At 36.7% G+C, this 24,317-nt stretch overlaps 1 protein-coding gene across 1 annotated transcript in view; it reads right to left on the bottom strand.

The window, feature by feature from the left end:
• Nucleotides 1–293: 293 nt before the first annotated feature.
• The window catches only part of lhx5 (LIM homeobox 5), a 27,793-nt gene continuing 3,769 nt past the window's right edge, over nt 294–24,317 (bottom strand). Inside the window, exons 3-5 of the mRNA XM_028463337.1 lie at nt 23,450–23,727; nt 16,999–17,164; nt 294–1,436 (exon numbers count right to left, since the gene is read on the bottom strand). Of these exons, the coding sequence (XP_028319138.1) occupies nt 1,093–1,436; nt 16,999–17,164; nt 23,450–23,727 (788 nt within the window). The 3' untranslated portion in view covers nt 294–1,092. The remainder of the gene's footprint in view (nt 1,437–16,998; nt 17,165–23,449; nt 23,728–24,317) is intronic.

The following is a 24,317-nucleotide window of genomic DNA, read 5'->3' as shown; positions in this document are numbered from 1 at the left end:
CACACACACACACACACACACACACACACACACACACGCACACACACACACACACACACACACACGCACACACACACACACACACACACACGCGCGCACACACACACACACACACACACACACACACACACACACACACACACACACACACACACACGCACACACACACACACACACACACACGCGCGCACACACACACACACACAAGAATATCTCCGTACAGCAGAAATAAGACACATTCTTTCCAGATTGAAGGAGAAAAGCATAATTCAAGTGAAGCATTAAGGGTGAAATCATGATTTTTGGCTTTTGTGGGCGAACGTTGACGTGAAAGTATAGGGCGGGTGGGCTCCCTGTAGATGATGGTGGGCGGAGCCCCCCCTCCCCTTCCCTGTAGATGGCGGCAGGTGATCACCTCGGAGCAGGCAGCAGTAATGTCACAGATGTCGTGTGCCCCCCCTCTTTTGTTTCCTGCCTTTAGAGGAAGAGGAGCTCAGCTGCTGAAGGACGTTCTCCATTATGGGTTCAATGTTCTTTTCAAAATCATTTCCATTAAAACATGTTTTTTTTTTTTTTAAAGGGGGACAATAACAAAGGGAAGGTCGGGTAAAGCAGAGCCATCAGGGCCGCCTCCATGGGTGTGAGGTCTGTGTGTGTGTGTGCGCATGTGTGTTGTGTAATTGTGCGCCCATGTGTAGAATCCTAGGAACGACAGCCTGCTTTTAAACTGTGATTAGGAATCCTTTGTGTGCATTAAGGGACGTATATCTGATTCAGCCTTTCAAATGTTTCAAATGAGCCACATTTTTCAGACCAAATCGATTAAAGCATGAACCACGCACCCTTTCATTTGTCTAACATTGAGAATAAACTGAAGAAAAAAACATAAAACTTCATATTGCTTTAAAAAAAACAAGATTAAATCCAACTGAAAAAAAGACGTCCATTTTTTTTTTTTTTTCTGCCTTTTTTCACTCATTCAAACCCGAGGAATCTGCTTTGGAGAGTTCACTGAGAGCAAAAACCAGCTGCATCTGCTGGGATAAACCACACGGATGTCCTCCTCTGAGAATGTCAGTCAGTTCTTCTCCCTCACCAGGCCGTGGCCTCACCCATCTCCTGGCCCTGGTGGGACATGGGAGCGCTATAACTGGAGTTACTGGCCAAGGAGAAAGGAGGACTGGGTCCCCCACCGTACGCCTCCCCGGGGCCGGGCTGCATAGAACTGGGTAGGCCCGGCTCTGGGCTAGGGGTCTCTGCGTGGGAGATCATGTCCGTGAACCTTTGGTCGTCTGATGGGTGGTGGCCCGAGCCCTCCATGGGCCCCGAGCCCAGCATGTAAGGGGACTCGGACGGGGACTGGGCCTGAGAGGAGGGCGGTCCATGGGGGAAGAAGTCGTAGTTGCTCCCAGGTCCATAATAGTCTCCTTGATATTCTGAGGAGAGACGGAAACATGGAGGGTGAGAACTTTGGAACAAACAGTTTAGATGTTTCTGGTTTCTGTGTGGGTCAGAAGCCCCTCCTTATGGGAATTAACAGGAAATAAAGGAAATAAACAAGAAGTTTTCCAAATTAAAGGTTGTCACTCAACAGAAATGTTGTATATAGTTGGTAAAATATTAGCGGTGGGACTTTAAAAAATATGAATCTAATTAATGAGAGACTTTGTAATGAATTAATCTCGATGAATTTAAATTAATGGCCAAACAAACAACAATGAAAGCACACAAAAGAACAATGAAAGCACACAAAAGAACAACAAAAACACACAAAACAATACTAAAATATACAAAATGACTTCCACAACTCACAGAATTTCAAAAGAATACATGAAAATAACAATAAAACATACCAAAAAACCACACAAAACAACAAAAATACACAAAATGGCAGGAAGTGCTAACCATGTAACAGCTAGCACCTAAATGCTAAACATGTAGTAGCTAGCACACCAATGCTAAACATGTAGCAGCTAGCACCTCAATAATAAATGTGTAGCAGCTAGCACATCATTACTAAACATGTAATAGCTAGCACCTCGATGCTAAACATGTAGGAGCTAGCACAGCAATGCTAAACATGTAGTAGTTAGCTCCTCGATGCTAAATGTGTAGCAGCTAGCACCTTAATGCTAAACATGAAGCAGCGAGCACATTAATGCTAAACGTGTAGCAGCTAGCACCTCTATGCTAAACATGTAGGAGCTAGCACATCAATGCTAAACGTGTAGCAGCTAGCACCTCTATGCTAAACATTTAGGAGCTAGCACATCAATGCTAAACATGTAGCAGCTAGCACCTCTATGCTGACTTTATATCATGCCTGGACAGTTTTGGTTTCCAGCAGTAAATACATGTCCCTACCCACTCAAAGGGTCATCTCATTGACCTGGTCTTCTGCTCCAGTGTCTCCCCTTTTAACTGCTCAACTGATCTCCCCATTTCTGACCATATGTTTGTATCTTTTAATTTAAATCTGTCCAAAATTAAACCATCATGCACCATTTCATTCCGTAACATCAAGAACATTAATAAGACAACTCTCACCACAAGCATTGAAGCTCTCCCCAACATCAACAACTGGTTTTCCTCTCCATACTTTGCTGAACTCACCATACCCTCTTAAAACCTGGACTGTATCATTCACCAACTCTGCTCCCTGGTTCACTCCCCAGCTCCGCCTCCTCAAAGTTAAAAAACGACAACTAGAACGTCTCTACAATCAGAGCCTCAGGGATCTGTTCTTGGACCTCTTCTGTTTAACCTTTACATGCTTCCTTTAGGACAAATTTTACAGAACTGTAAGGTTGATTATCAGAGCTATGCAGATGACACACAACTATATCTATCACTGAACCCAGATGACTATGGTCCCATTGAGGTGTTGTGTGACTGTTTAGAAAAAGTAAACTGCTGGATGAGTGAAAACTTCCTTCAACTAAACCATGACAAGATGGAGGTGATTGTCTTTGGTAACAAGGAAAAGAGGACTGCTGTCAGCAAGTATCTGAGTCTGGATCTTTAGAAGATAAAGACCAAGTCAAAAACCTTGGTGTTCTGATTGACTCAGATCTGACATTCAGCATCAGATCAAATCTATCACAAAAACATCTTCTACCACCTAAAGAACATCTCCAGAGTGAAAGGTTTAATGACTCAGAAAGATCAGGAGAAACTGGTCCATGCTTTTATCTCCAGCAGACTGGACTATTGTAATGGTCTTCATCAAACATCTACAGCTGGTTCAGAACGCTGCAGCTCGGGTCTTAACCAGAACAAAGAGGTCAGAGCACATTACTCCAGTTTTAAAGTCTTTACACTGGCTCCCAGTCAGCCTCAGAATAGACTTTAAAGTTCTGCTGCTGGTTATAAATGTGTGAATGAGTTTGGTCCAGAATACATCAGTGACATGTTAGTCAGGTATGAACCCAGCAGGTCTCTCAGATCTATGGACACAGATCAGATAGTGGAGCCCAGAGTTCACAGTAAACATGGTGATGCTGCTTTTAGTTGTTATGCTGCAAAGAAGTGGAACAAACTGCCAGCAGAGCTGAAGTCAGCATCACATGTGAACATTTTTAAATCAAAGTTAAAGGCACTTTTTTTCTCTACTGCATATGATTGAGAGAGAGATTTTTTGTCATGTTGTTGATGTCATGATGATTTTACTGATGATTTTAATTGATTTTACTGATGATTTTAAATGTTCTTATTGATTTTAAACAATTGAATGTTTTATCATGTAAAGCACATTGAGTTGCCTTGAGTATGAAATGCGCTATATAAATAAATTTGCCTTGCCTTGCCTAAAACAGGCCTTACTGTTCATAAGGAAATGTAGCACCACTACACTCTTCTATATAAGGACTCAATCACAGCTAAGGACCAGTACGATGCTACTCTCATCAGTGCTGGTGATGGGAACACCCAGACTCTGTTTTCTTTAATAAACAACTGTCTCCCCTCACACTTCTACTCCAGTGATTACTGTAATTCACTCGTGAACTTTTTCAACACAAAAATGTATAATATTGATCAGAAACTGACCAGTCACACTCCTGCAGTCCACTTCCTCCTGTTCCCTCAGCTCCCTCATGTCAGTCACTCATGTTTTCACCTTCCCTCCTCTGCTGACATCCACCTGTCAATAGACCACCCCCCCGACACCCCTGATCAAAGTCAGTCTCCCCTCCCTGTCACCTTTGGTGACCTCTATCATCCCTTAAATCTGGTTCTGTTCCCTCAGCTCTCAAATCTGCTGCAATAACTTCTGACCCCAGCAACTTCAATAACCTTCGTCCCATTTCAATCTACCATTCCTTTCAAAAGTCCTAGAAAAACAGTTGCATCACAAGTCCACTCCCACCTCTCCAATAACAACCTGTATGAGCAGTTCCAGTCCGATTTCCGCCCCCATCACAGCACTGAATCTGCACTACTCAAAATAACCAATGACCTCCTTCTGTCAGCAGACTCTGGACTCCTATCCATCCTCATCCTCCTCGACCTGTGAGCAGCTTTTGACACCATCTCACATTCCATCCTCCTCCATAGACTGGCATCCTTTGGTTTATCAGACACACCCCTGGACTGGTTTTCTTCATATCTCTTCAGCCACACCCAGTTCATTCATTTAAAAACATTCACATCCCAGTCTTCTCCATTCTCCTCCGGCGTTCCCCAAGGCTCTGTCCTTGGTCCAATCGTCTTCATCATCTATCTTCTCCCTATTCTGGAAACAGTTCATTTTCATTGCTATGCGGATGACACCCAACTCTACCTCTCCACCAAACCCACCTCCACCATCTCTCCCACTTCCCTCTGTGATTGTCTACAGGAAATCAAATCCTGGTTCTCCTCCAACTTTCTCAATCTCAACAGTGACAAAACTGAGGTTCTCCTCATTTGTTCCAAATCCACTCTCACAAAATCAAAAAGCTTCACCATTACCATCAACAACTCCACATCAAAAACATAACTCGGCCCACATACTTCCATCTTCGAAACATCAACCACCTCCGTCCCTCCCTCCCCCCATCCAGCACCGCCATCCTGGTCCACACTCTGGTCACCTCGCGTCTGGATTACTGTAACTCCCTTCTCTCAGGTCGCCCACAAAAGTCCATTTTATAAAATTCAGAATACTGCAGCCTGGATCATCACCAGAACACCTTTCATCCACCACATCACCCCTGTTCTCCAACAACTCCACTGGCTCCCAATCACACACTGCATTGTTTACAAACTCTCCTCCTAACCTTCAAGGCCCTCCGTAACCTCACCCCTCCATATCTCACTGAACTCCTCCACATAAAAACACCCAATCAGACCCTCAGATCATCTTCCTCCCTCAGCATCCTCATTCCTCCTGCCCGCATGACCACCATGGTGTCCAGAGCCTTCAGCCGCTCTGCCCCCCACCTTTGAACTCCCTCCCACCTGACATCCGAAACATTGACACTCTGACCATCTTCAAATCACGTCTCAAAACCCACCAGTTCAAACAAGTCTACTCACTCTGATTTCCATCTACTACACTACAAAACTTCTGTTTTAAAATGTGCTTTTATGTAAGACTGTTAATTATCTCCTTTTTAAGTCTCTAATATTTTTATATTTGCTACTTTGTAATTCCATGTTTTTATTGTTGTTATTTTTAACGCTGCTTGTAAGGTGTCCTTGAGTTTTTGAAGGGCGCCCATAAATAGAATGTATTATTATTATTATTATTATTATTATTATTATTATTATTATTATTATTATTATTATTATTATTCAATGCTAAACATGTAGGAGCTAGCACCTCAATGCTAAACATGTAGCAGCTAGCACCTCAATGCTAAACGTTTTCACACACTGGAACTGCGCATGCGCGACCTGGGGGTGGGGTTGCGCTCAGAGCGAAATATTAACGTAAACAAGCTTGTTCACTGTTGATATTTCCAACCTAACAGTGTTTGTAATGTTATACCAGAGATCTTTAATGTTTATATTATTATTATTACACATATTCAGACTGGAGGAGGTGTCTAGGGTTTTCCGTTGATGCCACTTTCGGCCAATCTGACTTTTAAAAACCGCAGCTCAGCAGCAATATGGAAGCAAGGCAGTCCCCTTGCTTCCACACAGGTGACCCCTGGTGCACGAAAACACTGACTACCTGGGTCTCCAGTGGGTGGAATTCGGACTCTAGCAGGGAATGATGCACATATAATAAAACTGAGGAGAGAAACTGTATCAAAGCTACAAACCTCCTCTGTTTCCACATTCCTTCTCACAAGCTTTTAACTTATGATTGTTATGTATTTTCTGTATTTACCTTAGTCTCTTTTTTTGTAACTGTTTTAACAACTGTAAAATGTTTTTGAGTTTTTAAATTAAATAAATTATTATTATTGATGGGACAAGTGAGATGTCTGAGTGTGAAAAGGACAGTATGAGTTCTCACTTTGAAAAGGTAAATTAACGAGATAGACCATTCACTAACCAGGTCCATGATTATTTTTGTTAAGCTATTATTTTATTCAATTAACAAATTTGAAGGAAACGCACATTATGGACACAAAACAGGCTGATAAGTGAAATCACACTGATCAGCTGATTGATCACTGTTTGAAAAGCCAGTAAGAACCTGAATTTTCAGCTCGTGTGCAGCATTAGCTTTAGCAGCATTAGCTTTATCAGCATTAGCAGCATTAGCTTTAGCAGCTAACTCTGCATTTCTACCTTGGAGACCCATATCACGTTTCCACAAAAAATCTTTCAAAGAATCAACGCTCCAACGGTAAAAAAATCTCTGTCAGACTCGTTGTTTACACCGTCAACCATGGCGAGTTAATCCCTCTTGACCTTTGACCTCATGCGCAAGAACTGAACAAAAGCAAGATTTCTGAGAGTGTGAAAAAGCTTATATGAAACTGTGGAGAGGTACGAATGATAAGAAGAACGGATACACATGATTGGTCCAAAATGCTAAGGGGAATTCTCACCGGTTCAGCAGATGAAATAATGTTTATAAAATAAAAATTAAGCTTCTGAAAAGCTTATGAACTACTAGAAACAGACACATATTTCTTCAGGAATTGTCTGTTTTTCACGTAATGTACAAAAGTTCACGTTTCCCTTTATTCTGCAGCACGTTATAACGCTCTAATGTTGGATGTTTGTGATGCTCCAGCTCTGCTAATAATAACAATAATAATAATAATAATAATATCAGTATCAGTGGGAATAGAAGGTGTTGCTAAGTGCCGTCCCTTCACCTCCACCAAGTGCTGAAATTGATTATGTCCAATTTCCCGTAGCCTCATCTGAGTTCAGTGTATAAACAACTCTACACCTCTACACCTCACTTCCCTCGCCTCTAGCACAGCATTCATCTCCTGCAGCCGTGCACGCACCTGTGCACGTGCACACACCCACGCTGGAGCTCCAGGGCTCATGCAGACGTCCTGCAGCTCGTGGCAGCAGGTATTCTCTCCAGGAAAGACCCCTGCACGCTACGAGAGAACATGCAAACCCCGCTAAGGACCCATGTCTGCTACAATCCAGCATTTATAAAGAGAACAAATCATGTGGTGAAATATTAACAGTCATTTAGGATTTCATCTTATGTAATAAATGAAAACTAATTCTTCAATAAATATATATTTTTAATTTATTACAATATATATATTGTTTTTTTTGAAAAAAAAATTGTTACACTTTATAAATAATACAATGTTATATTTAAAATTGATATTTAAGTTATAATAATTACATGTATAGTAAATATTGGTAAAAAAAAAAAACCCAAAATCATGTATTTATTATAAAAAGAAAATAAATTAAAAGTTTTTGGTTTTATTTTTATCTACAAAATACTTATTTATTGTACATATTTCTAGTTAGAATTGATATAGAATTGATTTAAATGTATATTTGATATAAAAAAACTATATATATATATATTTTTTTTTTTTAAATTTCTTTAAAAGAAAATCATTTACAACCATCATTTGAAGTTATAAAACCTTAATATACAACAATATTTATCAGAAATTGTATACATTTTGTATTAATTATATTACAAACTTTCCAAAATAAATTTTAGATTTAAATACATTTATATTTTTCATTATTCTTGTAGTTTATGGTTAAAAATGCCAAAAGATTGTAGCTTGTATCAAATATATTTCATGTTTATATTTTACATTTAAAATTGATATGAAATCTGTAATATTTACATTTATTATAAATATTGGTTTAAAAAAAGAATCCCGTATGTTTGGTTTATATATGATAGTGATGTCATAATAAATTAGATTAATAATAATTTCCTAAAGCTGGTTTTAGTGGGGATTAACGTTTCCTGCTCCACACGAGGAACTATGAGAAATTAAAGAAGCAACAACAATGAGTTTCTTTGACAACAAAGATTCTTCTGTGTGCGACGCAGCATCAAAATAAACTGAACACGAACAGCAGCGTTTCTCAAATGGGGGTACATGTACCCCTTGGGGTACGCGTTGTCACTACAGAGGGTACTTAACAAATGAACGCATTAAAAAATATTGGGCTTTATTATGTTTATTTTTAGTTACAAATGATAATAATATTAAATATCACCAGCAACTCACAAAACAACAACACAAACAAAACAATATACCGAATAATAAAAAGAAAAAACAAACAACAAGAAAAAACACAAAATGACACCAAAAACACACACACACTAAAAGAGAAAAATATTCACTATAACCAGCAACACACAAAACGACAACAAATACACACTAAATGAGAGAATAATACATAAGATCACAACAAAATACACAAAAATAACAGAGAAAAATATACAAAACAAAGTAATAAACAACCAAATGTAAATAATACCAACGACAAACACACAAAAAGCACAACAAAAACACACAATAATAAAAAAGAACAAATAAACAGAAAGAAAACACACACAATGATGATAAAAATGATCAGTGAGATTTATATATAATGCTTTTTTCAGAGACTCAAAGCACATTACAGTAACGATTCTTCAGTTTACACTAGTCACTCCATCATTCATACTGGTGGTGGTAAGCTACAATGTAGCCACAGCTCAGTGGCCCTCTGACCAGCACCAACACTCATGCACAAGGTGCCTTGCCCAAGGGCACAACAACAATGATAGAGCGGGATTCGAACCCCCAGCCCATCGGTTGCTGGAGGACCCACTCTACCACTGATCCACGGTGGCCCCTCACTCATTCAAGAGAAAGGGGGACTTGATCCAAAAAAGAACTCACTGATCTACAGGACTTCATGTCCCACAATGCAATGCACAAAACGTTTCCCACAACGCCAAAGAGTGTTTGATTTATTGATCTATGTATTAATCTGATTGAAAATGATCGTCTCCACTAGCTTTGTTTGAGTTTGTATCACATGATGGCAGATATAACGCTCAAATACAATTCATTTGCCCCATGTGACCTGTATCTGATCTTTTTATGGAAAATGCGACCGTGGGCACTTGAATATGTAGTTCTAAATCAGATACGATGACGTCATTATTAACAGCTGGAGCACAGCATGGCTGTCCTTTGATCACCATGGAGCAGAGAGGGACACGCTTGAAGCATCCACTGTTTAATCAATCCTTTTCCTGCACAAGAACATGGATTATCCTTATATTTGATACATGGATTATGTCAATAGATCCACTGTCTGTATGTGTGTGTGTGTGTGTGTGTTTGAAGTACGCTGGTTTCCCCGTGCGTTGATCTGATGTTTACATCAACCGTTTATTAATAAAAGCAGGTTTACCACTAAAACAAGCGTAAATATGTCATTTGTATGAGGAAAAAATAGGTTTTGATATAAATATATAATGTCTGTCCGATCTGTCGGTTTCTGGTCAAAGCTTGAATAAGGTTCATATCATAAATGGTTTGTGTTTAAAATCCAAACGGCACCACAAAACGCTGAAACTAAATATTTTTTTCTCGTCCTCCTCTGCACCTGATCATTCTTCGGCTCCACGACACAAAAACTCTGACCGCAAACCGTTACATACAGGTCACATTTTAAACTTTAATGTGAACGGACAAACAAACCTAACAAAATTGTAATTGAGCATTAAGGCCTGCAGTGTGAACGTAGCCTAATTGTTGCAAAAATTCTCAATTTTCCTCTAATTATTCTAGAAAACTTCCCCAACTTAAATCAAAATCACAAAAACTATGAAATTAAAGAGTAGATCCTGCACAGACTGAAATCTTATTGCCTTACAGACTGTACGTATTATTTATACGTGCACGCTACAGCACAATAAGGTTAAAATGACTTATTTTATATTGTGATCAAACTGCTGCGTATTTTACCTCTGAACTGAAGTGAGTTTGGAGCACAGTGACAGCTCTGGATGTGGTTGGAAACACAGGTGGTGTTATGGTTCAGAACCATTAGCATAGCTAGCTTGCAGTGCTAACGAACCAGAGTGTCACCAGTAGGGGTGTGCGTCGCCATAAATCTGACAATACAATACAAAATGATTCACTATTTGCATATCATGATACGATTTGTCGCGATATATCTCGATACTAAGCAATACGTTATATATTGCAATATATATTACAATAATTACAGATTTCACCTTTACATGTACAAAATGGTATGAAATACAATTTATTTCACAAATATCAAAAACAAGTGCTTTATTCATCAAACTGTCAGATGACATTTTTCAAAAAAAGTTGAAGTTTTGCTTCTACAACAGATTCTGATTCTGTTCTTAAATTCTTTAATAAGTTCTGATCAACTACGGCCAGGCCCGCGGAACGTCTCCACGCCGAATATCACGTACACGTTCCTGTGAATTCAGTCAAATGACTCGGTTCTAGAGTAAAACAAGGTCTCAGAGAGGCTCTAGACCAGGGGTCTGCAACCTTTACTCTCAATGGAGCCGTTTGGCCTCATCTCACCTGGATTAAAGCCCTTCCAGAGCCAAAAAAAAAAACCTTCTCAATGAAGATAATACAGTGTATAAAAAAATAATAACGAAAAATGTTATGAGTTAATGGATTTGAAGGGCTACAAAAAATAACTTGAATTTGATAACACATGATCATGTTGGTCAACACATGTTAGTTGCTAATTTCTTGCAACATATCGAGCATGCATATTAAGGCGGCATGTTGGCAATTTAATACATCTTTCCCCACACAAATACAATCTCTATATTTTTCCAAAATAGTATTTTTGTTAGTTTAGTTATCTTATAAGAAATTTAAAACTTAAGGTTAGCGGCAGGTGCAGTCAAAGTTGATGGTCAGAAGAGGCTGTAGGAGTGTAAGTAGGTTAATAATAAGTAGTTATTGCAGTGTGATTTATTTTTAGGTGAACCAATTGTTTTATCATACTTTTATTTGACATTAATGTCATTAATCATCAACACCCTCTGTAAGAGATAACAATTAATTATTTAATTTTTGTTTTTTAAAGCTACAAAGAGCCATTGCAAAAGAGTCAAAGAGCCACATGAGGCTCCAGAGCCGCAGGTTGCAGACCCCTGCTCTAGACATATGCTCAAAGAATATCCGGAGGAGTCATTTGAAAAATGGGGCCCCCTGGTACCCGCGTGACACGTACGGAGTAATGGGCCACATTTATATATTGGTATGTGTCAATGATTCTGTATCACCAATCGTCGTAATATTTGACTCACAAATCAATGAGAAATCGACTTTGTTTTTTTATTTTTGAGGCTCCTGGGGCCCCAAATCAAAGATCAGGCTCTGAGCGTGACACATCCATAGATTATAGCTACCACATTTCAGCTCCAACCATTCATAAATAACAGAGGATTTTAACTAGTGTACACAACAACAACAACAACAACAACAACAACAACAACAACAACAACAACAACAACAACAAAGTAAGTGCGTTTAGAGTCAGGTAGCCCCGCCCTACAAAACACCTTTGAACAGAGTGTATTTCCATACGTGACGTGGAACACCATCCCATCAACAACACAGAGTTCTCCACTATTAACTCCTTTTTTAATTCCAACCAACTGAATTCTTAGATGTTGGAAAATAAAAAATGATCAAAACGTTACACAATCATGTGACTGCACGGGAACTGTAATAATATTGGTATCTTAGAAGTTTAAATAGACGTGTTTTATGTTGTGTGTGAGTATCCAGTGTTTGTCATTTTAAAGTTGGATGCCAACGCTTAAATTGATCCTCCACCGTTTTTACAAATGTGACTTAAAACCATTGAAATGTCCTCATTACAAGATTCTATTTCTAACAAAACACATTATTTTGAACCATATGGAACTGTCGCCTCCTGCGGTCACAAATGTTTTCAACTCCCACATTTTTTTTAATCAAATTTTTCAATGAACAAAAGAGGTTTACATCGACTTTTTTAACTTTTACTGATTTACTGAACTTTTGGCTACAATCCTGCATATTCACAGGTACGTGTTTTCTTGGTATTTTCTTGTTTTCAATATGCATTGTCCCTTTAATAAATAAAATACATTCAAAAAAAATAAAGTCATTGAGGAGTGAGGTAGTTTAACAAGGTCTGATGGTGCGTTCACTGACACCTAGTGACCGGGAGTTTACGTGCTATGCTAATGTTAGCATATTAAATAGTTTTTTCATTAAAAAACATGATTAAAAAAAACAATTTTGACATTTTTGGATGATACAATAATCCATGAAACATTGCGATATATCGCTGAATATATCTGACACGTTACTAACAAGTGTATTAAAGAGTTCTGACTGAGTGAAATTCTGACTCCGCCTCCATAGGTGGCACTGTCTGCTTTAGAAACCTGTTGACGTGATGAGAAAGCTAACAAATGAAATCAAGCTAACGCTAATAGCTCGACGTGTCAATCACATTTTATCACATATTGTCTGATTCAGTTTAAAAATGTAAGACATTTATTGTGTTTATCTTTAAAAACAGGTCAGAGATGAAAAAACAGACGAGTTTGTTTATAAATTACTGATTTATTAATGACATTTTTTAATTTAAAGTGTTTTTTTATTATAGGTTTGAATGTTTTGTTCTTTGTGCATTATTGTTGTATTTCTGTGCATTTTGTCATATTTGTGTTATTTTGTAAATGTTTGTGTATTTTGTTATGTGTTCGTGTACTTTTGTGTATTTCTCTTGTAATTCTGTATATTTTTTGTCATTCTGTATATTTTTTGTCATTCTGTATATTTTTTGTCATTCTGTACGTTTTTGTGTTTAACTGATGTGTGGCAGAAAAATGCCTTGTGCACTTTTCGTGAAGTTTTGTGAGTTTTTGTTGTATTTTCATTGTAGTTTTGTGTGTTCCTGACGTCTTTTTGCATGTTTTTACTAAAGGTTTCAGTGTTTTGCTGTTTGGGCATTTTAGTTGTTATTTTGTATATTTCTGTGTTATTTTGTAAGATGTTTGTGTATTTTTGTTGTATTTTGTTACATTTACATGTATTTTGTGTACTTTTGTTTATTTCTGTGTTATTTTGTAAATTGTTGTTCCATATTATTTTTTTCTTTTTGTCTGATGCACTTTTGTGGAATTTTATTGTAAGGTTTAAATGTTTTTGCTCCAATACAAGAGAAAACGAAGCGTTTTCTCTTGTATTGTTCATTTATTTTAAATAACAGTGACAGTTGTAACACAGCAGCATTATTCCATCAGACTCAAACCGTTGTCATAGAAACCGCCCTAAAGCACCAGTGAAGCGTCCATTGGCGACGCTCGTATCATATGTGATTATTTAGTGTCTGTCTCTCCTCAGTTAAAGCTCAGTTATATTATATATCTATGAACCTCGTTCTCATTCAGCAAAGCCTTGAACTGAGACGAATGGAACCACTTCAGGTCTCAGAACAGATGTTTGAACCTCTACCAGATGTTGATCTGCCTATTATAGCCTGAAGACGCACAACCAAAGAGACACACAGACGCACAACCAAAGAGACACACAGACACACAACCAAAGAAACACACAACCAAAGAGACACACAGACACACAACCAAAGAAACACACAGACACACAACCAAAGAAACACACAACCAAAGAGACACACAGACACACAACCAAAGAAACACACAGACACACAACCAAAGAAACACACAACCAAAGAGACACACAGACACACAACCAAAGAAACACACAGACACACAACCAAAGAGACACACAGACACAACCAAAGAGACACACAGATACACAACCAAAGTCCATGTGTGTGTGATGTGCGTAGAAAATGTGTGTGTTTCTAATTGTGCAGCAGATTAGTTAAAAAATGTTCACTTTGATATAAAACCATAACATTGGAAACTAAAAGCCACTATTTTAGAAAAAGGCGTGGCCACTCAAACATTCTAAATACACACTTTTCCGCTGACACCTCGTTTCACCAGATGCTGCACTGTAAAGGTTGGAGAACCTCTAATCTCCTCCAGCAGCAGAGGTGAGTTCAACTGCTGCTGCAACAAGCCACACTACAAAGCTCACTCACACGTGCTGTCCCTCAGAGGGTCACATGGTCACGTTGTGACGCTGTGTGAACATTTTCTGACATCAGACGAGGACACATCAGTCTTTTTCAAAGTGAACGTGTCGAGTACATTCTTACGTCTGTTCGATGTTTATGAAAATATCATATTCATACGTCAGTGGGTGATTGTTTGATCAGAGGCGACCTTCACTAAAGGAGCGTCTCATGTTGTATGAGAGGAGGAGGAAGGGGAGTGTCAGCTCTGTAAACTATAATCACACACAAACAGAAACCCATCTCCCTCTCATAGCAGCAGCAGCGGAGCGGCGGTCGGATGCTGCGGTCGGATGCTGCTGTTGGATGCTGCTGCAGCACAAAGGATGAGGGAGGTTTTTTCCTCCGTTCTCTACCTGAGCAGCATCTTTCTGTTCATCCATCGTCTAAAAACACCAGATTCCAACATTCATTCACTGTCCATCAGATTTCACAGCAGGGCCACAACAACCAGAGGGTCACGTGATCAATAAAGACCAATCAGAGCACAAAGAGTTTGTGTTTTTATGTCATCAATACACAAAATGACTCCAAAAACACATCAATTGGCAAGAAAATAAACAACAGTACAACAAAAATGCACAAAACGATGTTACATTCTGATTGGCCATTATTCTATTCTGTGACCCTTAGGTCAGAGAACATGGATGGATGGATGGATGGATGGATGGATGGATGGATGGATGGATGGATGGATGGATGGATGGATGCTGTTCATGAAGCTCTATTACACTCCAGCAGTCACACATAGCAGTGATCCTCTCACACAAACTCATCAAAGCCTTTTTTGGATATTTCTGTGTATTTGTGCTGTTATTTTGTGTTTTTGTGTATTTTATTGTATTTGTCATTTGGAGTTTTTCTGCTGTTATTTAGCACAAGTGTATGTATTTCCGTTGTTATTTTGTGTATTTCTGTTGTTATTTAGCATAGTTTTGTGTATTTTATTCCAAATATTGAATGATGAGCAGCAGTTCTTCCTAAAGGTTGGAGAACCTCTAATCTCCTCCAGCAGCAGAAGCTCCAATAGGAAGAGTGAGTTCAACGCAGGAAATCAATCACATGCTAGAAAATTCTTTTTTTGCTCCAAAATGTTTACGACGTGTGAGAAAATTAATCCAGTTTCTTCTTTTCACAAAAACACGAGGATACGTTTTTCTCTTATTGTGACCGTGAGGTTAAAAAAACGCTCCTTACATGAAGAGCAGGCCTCGGAGACCAGCAAATAACTGCTTTTTATATGGTTTATGAATCTTTTTCACACTTATGACCTTGAAAAAATGACAAAAATATCACCGGTGAGAGTAGAAATGCATGTTTTTGGACCCTCGGAGGAGAAGAAAAACCTCATTGGTATTCAATATTCAATATATTTGGATTCTTTTTAGTCGCAGCAACATGATTCTTACGTGAAAGCAGCGGTGGACAGGTCATCTGGTATACCATGCACCAGGTGGGCCCTTTACGGTCCGCTACATTATTTTTGGGATGAGTGAGTGGAGACAGACATGGTAACAGGTGGCAAAAAATGGTCAAAAAGTGCCAAAAAAGTGGCAAAAAAAGAGTGAAAAGTGACTAAAATGGACCAAAAACAGTTAAAATTGGCAAAAAAGGGCAAATAAAGAGAAACAGGTGGTATGTGATGACTCAGGGTAAAATGTGGCAAACGACAGTGAAAAATGGTTCAAATGTAGGAAAAACAAACAAGAGGCAAAAATGATCTCATTTGGATGAAAAGTGGCCAAAAATAAAAAATAAAGGACAAAAAAGGATAAAAGTGTCAAAAAATGACAAAAAAAAAATAGGAGTTAAAATAAAATAAAAAGTGTCAAACATTACAAAAAAAAAGGTAAAAATGGATTAAAAAGTTTCTCCTTTTTTACATTTCTGGTGGAATAATAAGTAGAATTCCAACATAAAGAGCCACATGTTGAGAATCAATGACTTAATAACAGCTGCTATCTGATAATGTAGATCAGCGATTCTCAACTGGTGGGTCGGGACCCAAAAGTGGGTCGTGGACCAGTAATGGTTGGGTCGTGGACAGCTGGTCAAAAATAAATAAACACTATATATAAATATATAGATTTATGCTTTAAAAAGATTATACACAGTGTGTGTGTGTGTGTGTGTGTGTGTGTGTGTGTGTGTGTGTGTGTGTGTGTGTGTGTGTGCGTGCGTGCGTGCGTGCGTGCGTGCGTGCGTGCGTGCGTGCGTGCGTGCGTGTGTGTGTGTGTGTGTGTGTGTGTGTGTTGAATTCTAAAAAAAAGTGGGTGGTGATTTCATTAGCGTGTGAAAATGTGGGGTGAGAATAATGAGCTGGTCTGGACAGAAAATACTAAATTCAAAAAAATCCAAAATTCTTCACAAATATTTCCCCAAATCGATGTTTCCACGTGCACGTGTGATGCCGATGACGCACACGTGCACCAACGTCTCAGCCCTTACCTCCGTAGTATCCGTAGGCTCCAGGACCCAGGATGTCAGGGTCCTCCAGTCGGCCCCCGAGGGGTCTCATCCTCCGGGGGCCCCTGAAGAAGGCGTGGCGCCGGGCCCCCAGAGCGCTCAGCTGCTTCATCCTCCGCTCTTTGGATCTTCTGTTCTGGAACCAAACCTGTGAGACACAAACAACACATGACTCAGCGTTACAGCTTCTATAAAAATCACTGAACATTTCAGACTCAGAAATAATAACACAGGTTACAGTAAACACACAAAATTACAGAAAAATACCACAAAATACACAACAACAACAACAACAACACAAAATGACAGAACTGTCAGAAGTCATGGAGCTCAGATCAGATATAATCACAGTTTTGTGATAAAACTTATAAATGAGAACAATTTTAATCATAATATAAATTTAACTCCAATTATTTCAGTTTAAACGCAGGCAAAAAAATCTGCAAAATAACAGAAGAAGAAGAAGAAGAAGAAGAAGAAGTTGTATTTTATATATTTATTGTTGTTACATGTGTTTCTCTGTCATTTTGTGTTTTTAATAATAATAATAATAATAATAATAATAATAATAATAATAATAATAATAATGTATATTTTTGATGACATTGTGTGTTTTAGAGTCAGTTTGTAATATTTTGTGTATTTGTGCATATTACAGTTGTGTGTATTACATTGTGTATATTACATTTGTGTATATTACAGATGTGTATTACAGTTGTGTACATTACAGTTGTGTATATTACAGTTGTGTGTATTACAGTTGTATATATTACAGATGTGTGTATTACATTGTGTATATTACAGTTGTGTATATTACAGTTGTGTATTACAGTTGTGTATGTTACATTTGTGTATAATACAGATGTGTATATAACAGTTGTGTGTATTACAGTTGTGTATATTACAGTTGTGTATATTACAGATGTGTGTATTACATTGTGTATATTACAGTTGTGTATATTACAGATGTGTATATTGCAGATGTGTACAACAGTTGTGTATATTACAGATGTGTATATTACAGATGTGTATATTACAGATGTGTATTCCAGTTGTGTATATTACAGATGTGTATATTACAGATGTGTATATTACAGATGTGTATTACAGATGTGTATATTACAGATGTGTATATTACAGATGTGTATATTACAGATGTGTATTACAGATGTGTATATTACAGATGTGTATAACAGTTGTGTATATTACAGTTGTGTATATTACAGATGTGTATTACAGTTGTGTATATTACAGTTGTGTATATTACAGATGTGTATATTGCAGATGTGTACAACAGTTGTGTATATTACAGTTGTGTATATTACAGATGTGTATATTACAGATGTGTATTACAGTTGTGTATATTACAGATGTGTATATTACAGATGTGTATATTACAGATGTGTATATTACAGATGTGTATTACAGATGTGTATATTACAGATGTGTATAACAGTTGTGTATATTACAGATGTGTATATTACAGATGTGTATTCCAGTTGTGTATATTACAGATGTGTATATTACAGATGTGTATATTACAGATGTGTATTACAGATGTGTATATTACAGATGTGTATAACAGTTGTGTATATTACAGTTGTGTATATTACAGATGTGTATATTACAGATGTGTATTCCAGTTGTGTATATTACAGATGTGTATATTACAGATGTGTATATTACAGATGTGTATATTACAGATGTGTATTACAGATGTGTATATTACAGATGTGTATAACAGTTGTGTATATTACAGTTGTGTATATTACAGATGTGTATATTACAGATGTGTATTCCAGTTGTGTATATTACAGATGTGTATATTACAGATGTGTATATTACAGATGTGTATATTACAGATGTGTATTACAGATGTGTATATTACAGATGTGTATAACAGTTGTGTATATTACAGTTGTGTATATTACAGATGTGTATATTACAGATGTGTATTCCAGTTGTGTATATTACAGATGTGTATATTACAGATGTGTATATTACAGATGTGTATTACAGATGTGTATATTACAGATGTGTATTACAGATGTGTATATTACAGATGTGTATATTACAGATGTGTATTACAGATGTGTATATTACAGATGTGTATATTACAGATGTGTATATTACAGATGTGTATTCCAGTTGTGTATATTACAGATGTGTATATTACAGATGTGTATTACAGTTGTGTATATTACAGATGTGTATATTACAGATGTGTATATTACAGATGTGTATATTACAGATGTGTATTCCAGTTGTGTATATTACAGATGTGTATATTACAGATGTGTATATTACAGATGTGTATATTACAGATGTGTATTCCAGTTGTGTATATTACAGATGTGTATATTACAGATGTGTATATTACAGATGTGTTTATTACAGATGTGTATTACAGATGTGTATATTACAGATGTGTATAACAGTTGTGTATATTACAGTTGTGTATATTACAGATGTGTATATTACAGATGTGTATTCCAGTTGTGTATATTACAGATGTGTATATTACAGATGTGTATATTACAGATGTGTATTACAGATGTGTATATTACAGATGTGTATATTACAGATGTGTATTACAGTTGTGTATATTACAGATGTGTATATTACAGATGTGTATATTACAGATGTGTATATTACAGATGTGTATTACAGATGTGTATATTACAGATGTGTATATTACAGATGTGTATAACAGTTGTGTATATTACAGTTGTGTATATTACAGATGTGTATATTACAGTTGTGTATATTACAGATGTGTATATTACAGATGTGTATATTACAGATGTGTATATTACATTTGTGTATATTACAGATGTGTATAACAGTTGTGTATATTACAGATGTGTATATTACAGATGTGTATATTACAGATGTGTATAACAGTTGTGTATATTACAGTTGTGTATATTACAGATGTGTATATTACAGATGTGTATATTACAGATGTGTATTACAGATGTGTATATTACAGTTGTGTATATTACAGATGTGTATATTACATTTGTGTATATTACATTTGTGTATCTTACAGATGTGTATTACAGATGTGTATATTACAGATGTGTATATTACAGATATGTATATTACATTTGTGTATATTACAGATGTGTATATTACAGATGTGTATATTACAGTTGTGTATATTACAGATGTGTATATTACAGATGTGTATATTACAGATGTGTATTACAAATGTGTATATTACAGATGTGTATATTACAGATGTGTATATTACAGATGTGTATATTACAGATGTGTATTACAGATGTGTATATTACATTGAGTAAAACAAGATCAGATTAAATAATAAAGTGTTTTTGTGAAGACGAGCAAAGGAGGAGAAACACGTGGAAGAATGTTTTCATCATCAGCTCATAGAACATCACTGCTGTATACACACACACACACACACACACACACACACACACACACACACACACACACACACACACACATCTATAGCCACTTAGCTCTGCTCTCTGAGCTCCAGCTGCTTTACTGGGAACCATGGTCTCACTGTGGGACACCACCATGGTTTATATGGAAATGTTCCCGCCTCCCATGAGAGAGCGTTGCTTAGGGATTACAGCACAGCACTGGTATTTAACACACACACACACACACACACACACACGCTAGTGCTGACGAAACAAGGCTCCATTTTGGCTCCGAGCAACACAAGCACGAAGATGAAGATGATGATGATGATGATGATGATGATGAAGGACAGGAGTGTGAGGAGTGTGTGCTGCTATCGATTGGATGGATGATTGATTGAGATCACGCACACACACACACACACACACACAGCAGTGGCTGTAAGTGAGTGAGAGGTGTGAAAAGGGGAGGGGCCATATGTAAATGTGTGAAATCAGAGATAATTACAGCCAGTGAAACAAAAAGCCACATCACAGTTGGCAGAGATGGTGCTAATCATCCTGACACAGTCTGCACACGCACGCCAAACGTGCACGTGTGTGTGTGTGTGTGTGTGTGTGTGTGTGTGTGTGTGTGTGTGTGTGTGTGTGTGTGTGTGTGTGTGTGTGTGCAGACAGAGATAACTGCCTGCACATATGATGCTGCACGTCATGCTTTTCTAGAACAAAACATTCACCTTCAGCAGCTTTTTACACACAACCAACATCAGGGAGGGCAGGGGTGTGCAAGTGGGGGGCCGTGGGCCACATGTGGCCCCCAAACAAACCCATTCCAAAAATACAAAAGAACGACCAAAAACACACAAAGCCTTTGTTCTTTCCTCTATTAATCATCAGATCAGTCCTTATTCTAAATGCTGACGTCACATTTTTGTGATAAAACTCACCTTTTTTGTAATAAAAGTCATATTTATTTAATAAAAGTCACATTTTTGTGAGTCACAATTTTTTGATAAAAGTCATATTTATTAATACAAGTGACCTTTTTGTCATAAAACTCACATTGGTGATGGAAGTCACAATGTTTTGTTAAAAGACAAAATTTTTCAATAAAAGCCACATTTTTGTGATAAAAGTCACAGAGTGTAACGTACAGGACACGTTTTAACGCTTTATTAAATTAATCTGACAATAATTGTGTTTGAAAAGGATAAAAAAAGGAGCCGATTTGGACAGATTTAGTGTTAAATAAACTTTATAAAAGTCACTCGGACGTATTTATGTTTTTATCTGATATAAACACATAATAAACACTTAAAACAGGCCCAACGATAAGTTTAATTATTTAAAATAATTCAATATAAAACAGAATATTGTGTTTTTTTGTTGAATCCTTTGTAAAATATAAAATTTGTGTGTTTTCAGTAACTTCAGTTTCTATGTGATGTATGTCACAGATTTATCACTAGTGTGTCAGAATATAGATTATAAAACATAGATTATAGAATATACAATATAAATATAGAATGTAGATTACAAAATATAGAATGTAGATTATAGAATATAGAATGTAGATTATAAAATATAGAATGTAAAAAACAGAATGTAGAATATAGAATGTAAAATATAGAATGCATAATATAGAATATAGATATAGAATATAGAATGTAAAATATAGAATGTATAATATAGAATATAGAATATAGAATAATGAATGAATGTAGATTACAGAAAATGTAGAAAATAGAATCTAGATATTAGATGTAGAATACAAAAATAGACTGTAGTAAGTAGAATATAGAATATAGATTTAGATGTAGAATAATGATGGAATGTAGAATATACTGTAGAATAGCTATAATACAGAGTAGAACATATATTGATTAAATATAGATAAAAGAAAATAGAAGATACATTGCAGAACATAAAATATAAAATGAGAATATTGAACAAAGTAGAATATAAATGTAAACGTAAAATATAGAATAAGCATGTAGAATATAGGATACATAATATAGAATTTAAAATAATGTCGAATGTAGAAAATAGAACGTAAATGTAGAATAGATCATATAAACTGCAGCCTGTAATATGTTGTATATAGAATATAGATTTAGATGAAGAATAATGACAGAATGTAGAATATGCAATATAGAATGTAGAAGAATTTAGAGTGTAGATAATAGAATGTAGAATATAGATTTAGATGTAAAATATAGAAAGTAGAATGTTGAATATAAAACTAAGAATGTATCTATATTAGACTATAAAATGTAGATAATATGTAAAACAGAATGTAGATTATAGAATAGAAAGAAGATTCTGCTCCTCAGATCATAGAATATATAAGATAGAATGTAGGCTATAAAACATAGAACATTGACAATAGAACATAGCATATGAATGATAGATTGTAGATTGAATATAGATAATAGGATATTGACAATAGATTGTAGAAAATAGACTATAAAATACAGACTATAGAAAATTAGAACATGGGATATGGAGTATAAACATATAATATAGATATATGGACTATAGAAAATAGAGAACATAAAACATGGACTATAGAATATAGACTATAAAATATAGATATAGACCACATACTACAGAATATAGATTATAGAATATATATCATAGATTATTGAGAGTATAGAACATGGACTATAGAATATAGAGACAGACGATAGAAAATAGAATATATTCCATAGTCCATATTCTATATTCTCTATGTTTTATAGTCTATAAAACATATAGACTATATATAGACCATATATATATAGACCATATCTCTATGTTTTATAGTCTATAAAACATAGAGATATGGACTATAGAAATAGAGACTATGGAACATTGACTACAGAACATAGAGAATAAAGAACATGTGGAACATAGACTATAAAATATAGAGATTTGAACTATAGAATATAGATGATAAAATGTCTGTCAGAATAAATAATCACCCAACAGATAAAAGCATCACAACAACAACAACACAGTGAACAGCCACAGGTGGGCGTGTCCGTGGGGCGTACCTGGATGACGCGCATGTTCAGTCCCGTCTCCTGGGCCAGCTGCTCCCGGATGTGGCGCGTGGGCTTGGGCGTGGCCACAAAGGCCGCCTTTAAGGTCTCCAGCTGCTTGGCCTTGATGGTGGTCCGCGGACCGCGTCTTTTGGTCCCTGAGTTCTGCTCCTCGTTCTCTATATTGTTCGTCTCCTTATCGGAGGAGGTGGAATTGTCCGTTTCCTTGATGTCGTCCTGTGTGGGGTCCTGGAGATCCGGTGATAAACTCCGATCTGTGCACGACGACACTGCGGGGGGGGGGGGGGGGGGGGGGGGGAGGAAGAGGAAGGTGCTGATCATTACGCACGAGGAAATAAAAACCAAAACTCACGCAGAGAAAATGTACAAATGTGTTGTTTTTTTTCTCTTTTACATAAACGTTACATTTCTGCTCAAAAATCGTGAGAAAAACACGCGCGTGACGAAATCAAGGCAAACGAAGACTAACGAGGCGTCTCTGCTAAAACATTTCATTAAAACATCTTTTTTTAATACTTTCACAAGTGTTTTAGTGTCAAGAGCGCGTGACACTCCCACATTTCACACGTGCATGAGAGCGCGTGCGTGCGGGGCCTACAGATGCACGTGTTTAAATGTCAGAATATTGAACAGAAAATGATACATTTCTACTTAAACGTGGATTTTATTTTAATTATGAACCAATGAAATGTGACTTTCAGTCATTTTAATGCAAAGAAATGAACAAGTGATGCATTTAAAGACCGAAATGTAACTATTTAACATTTTCAAAAACATTCTTCGTTTTTAATTAACGGAAAAAAAGAAAGAAAAAAAAGACAGAAATATGTAGAAAAACAAAATAAAATAGTCTGGATTT

The sequence above is a fragment of the Gouania willdenowi genome, chromosome 12 (genome assembly GCF_900634775.1).
Source record: "Gouania willdenowi chromosome 12, fGouWil2.1, whole genome shotgun sequence".
Classification (NCBI taxonomy): Eukaryota; Metazoa; Chordata; class Actinopteri; order Blenniiformes; family Gobiesocidae; genus Gouania; species Gouania willdenowi.
This window is presented reverse-complemented; position numbering and strand designations above follow the sequence as displayed.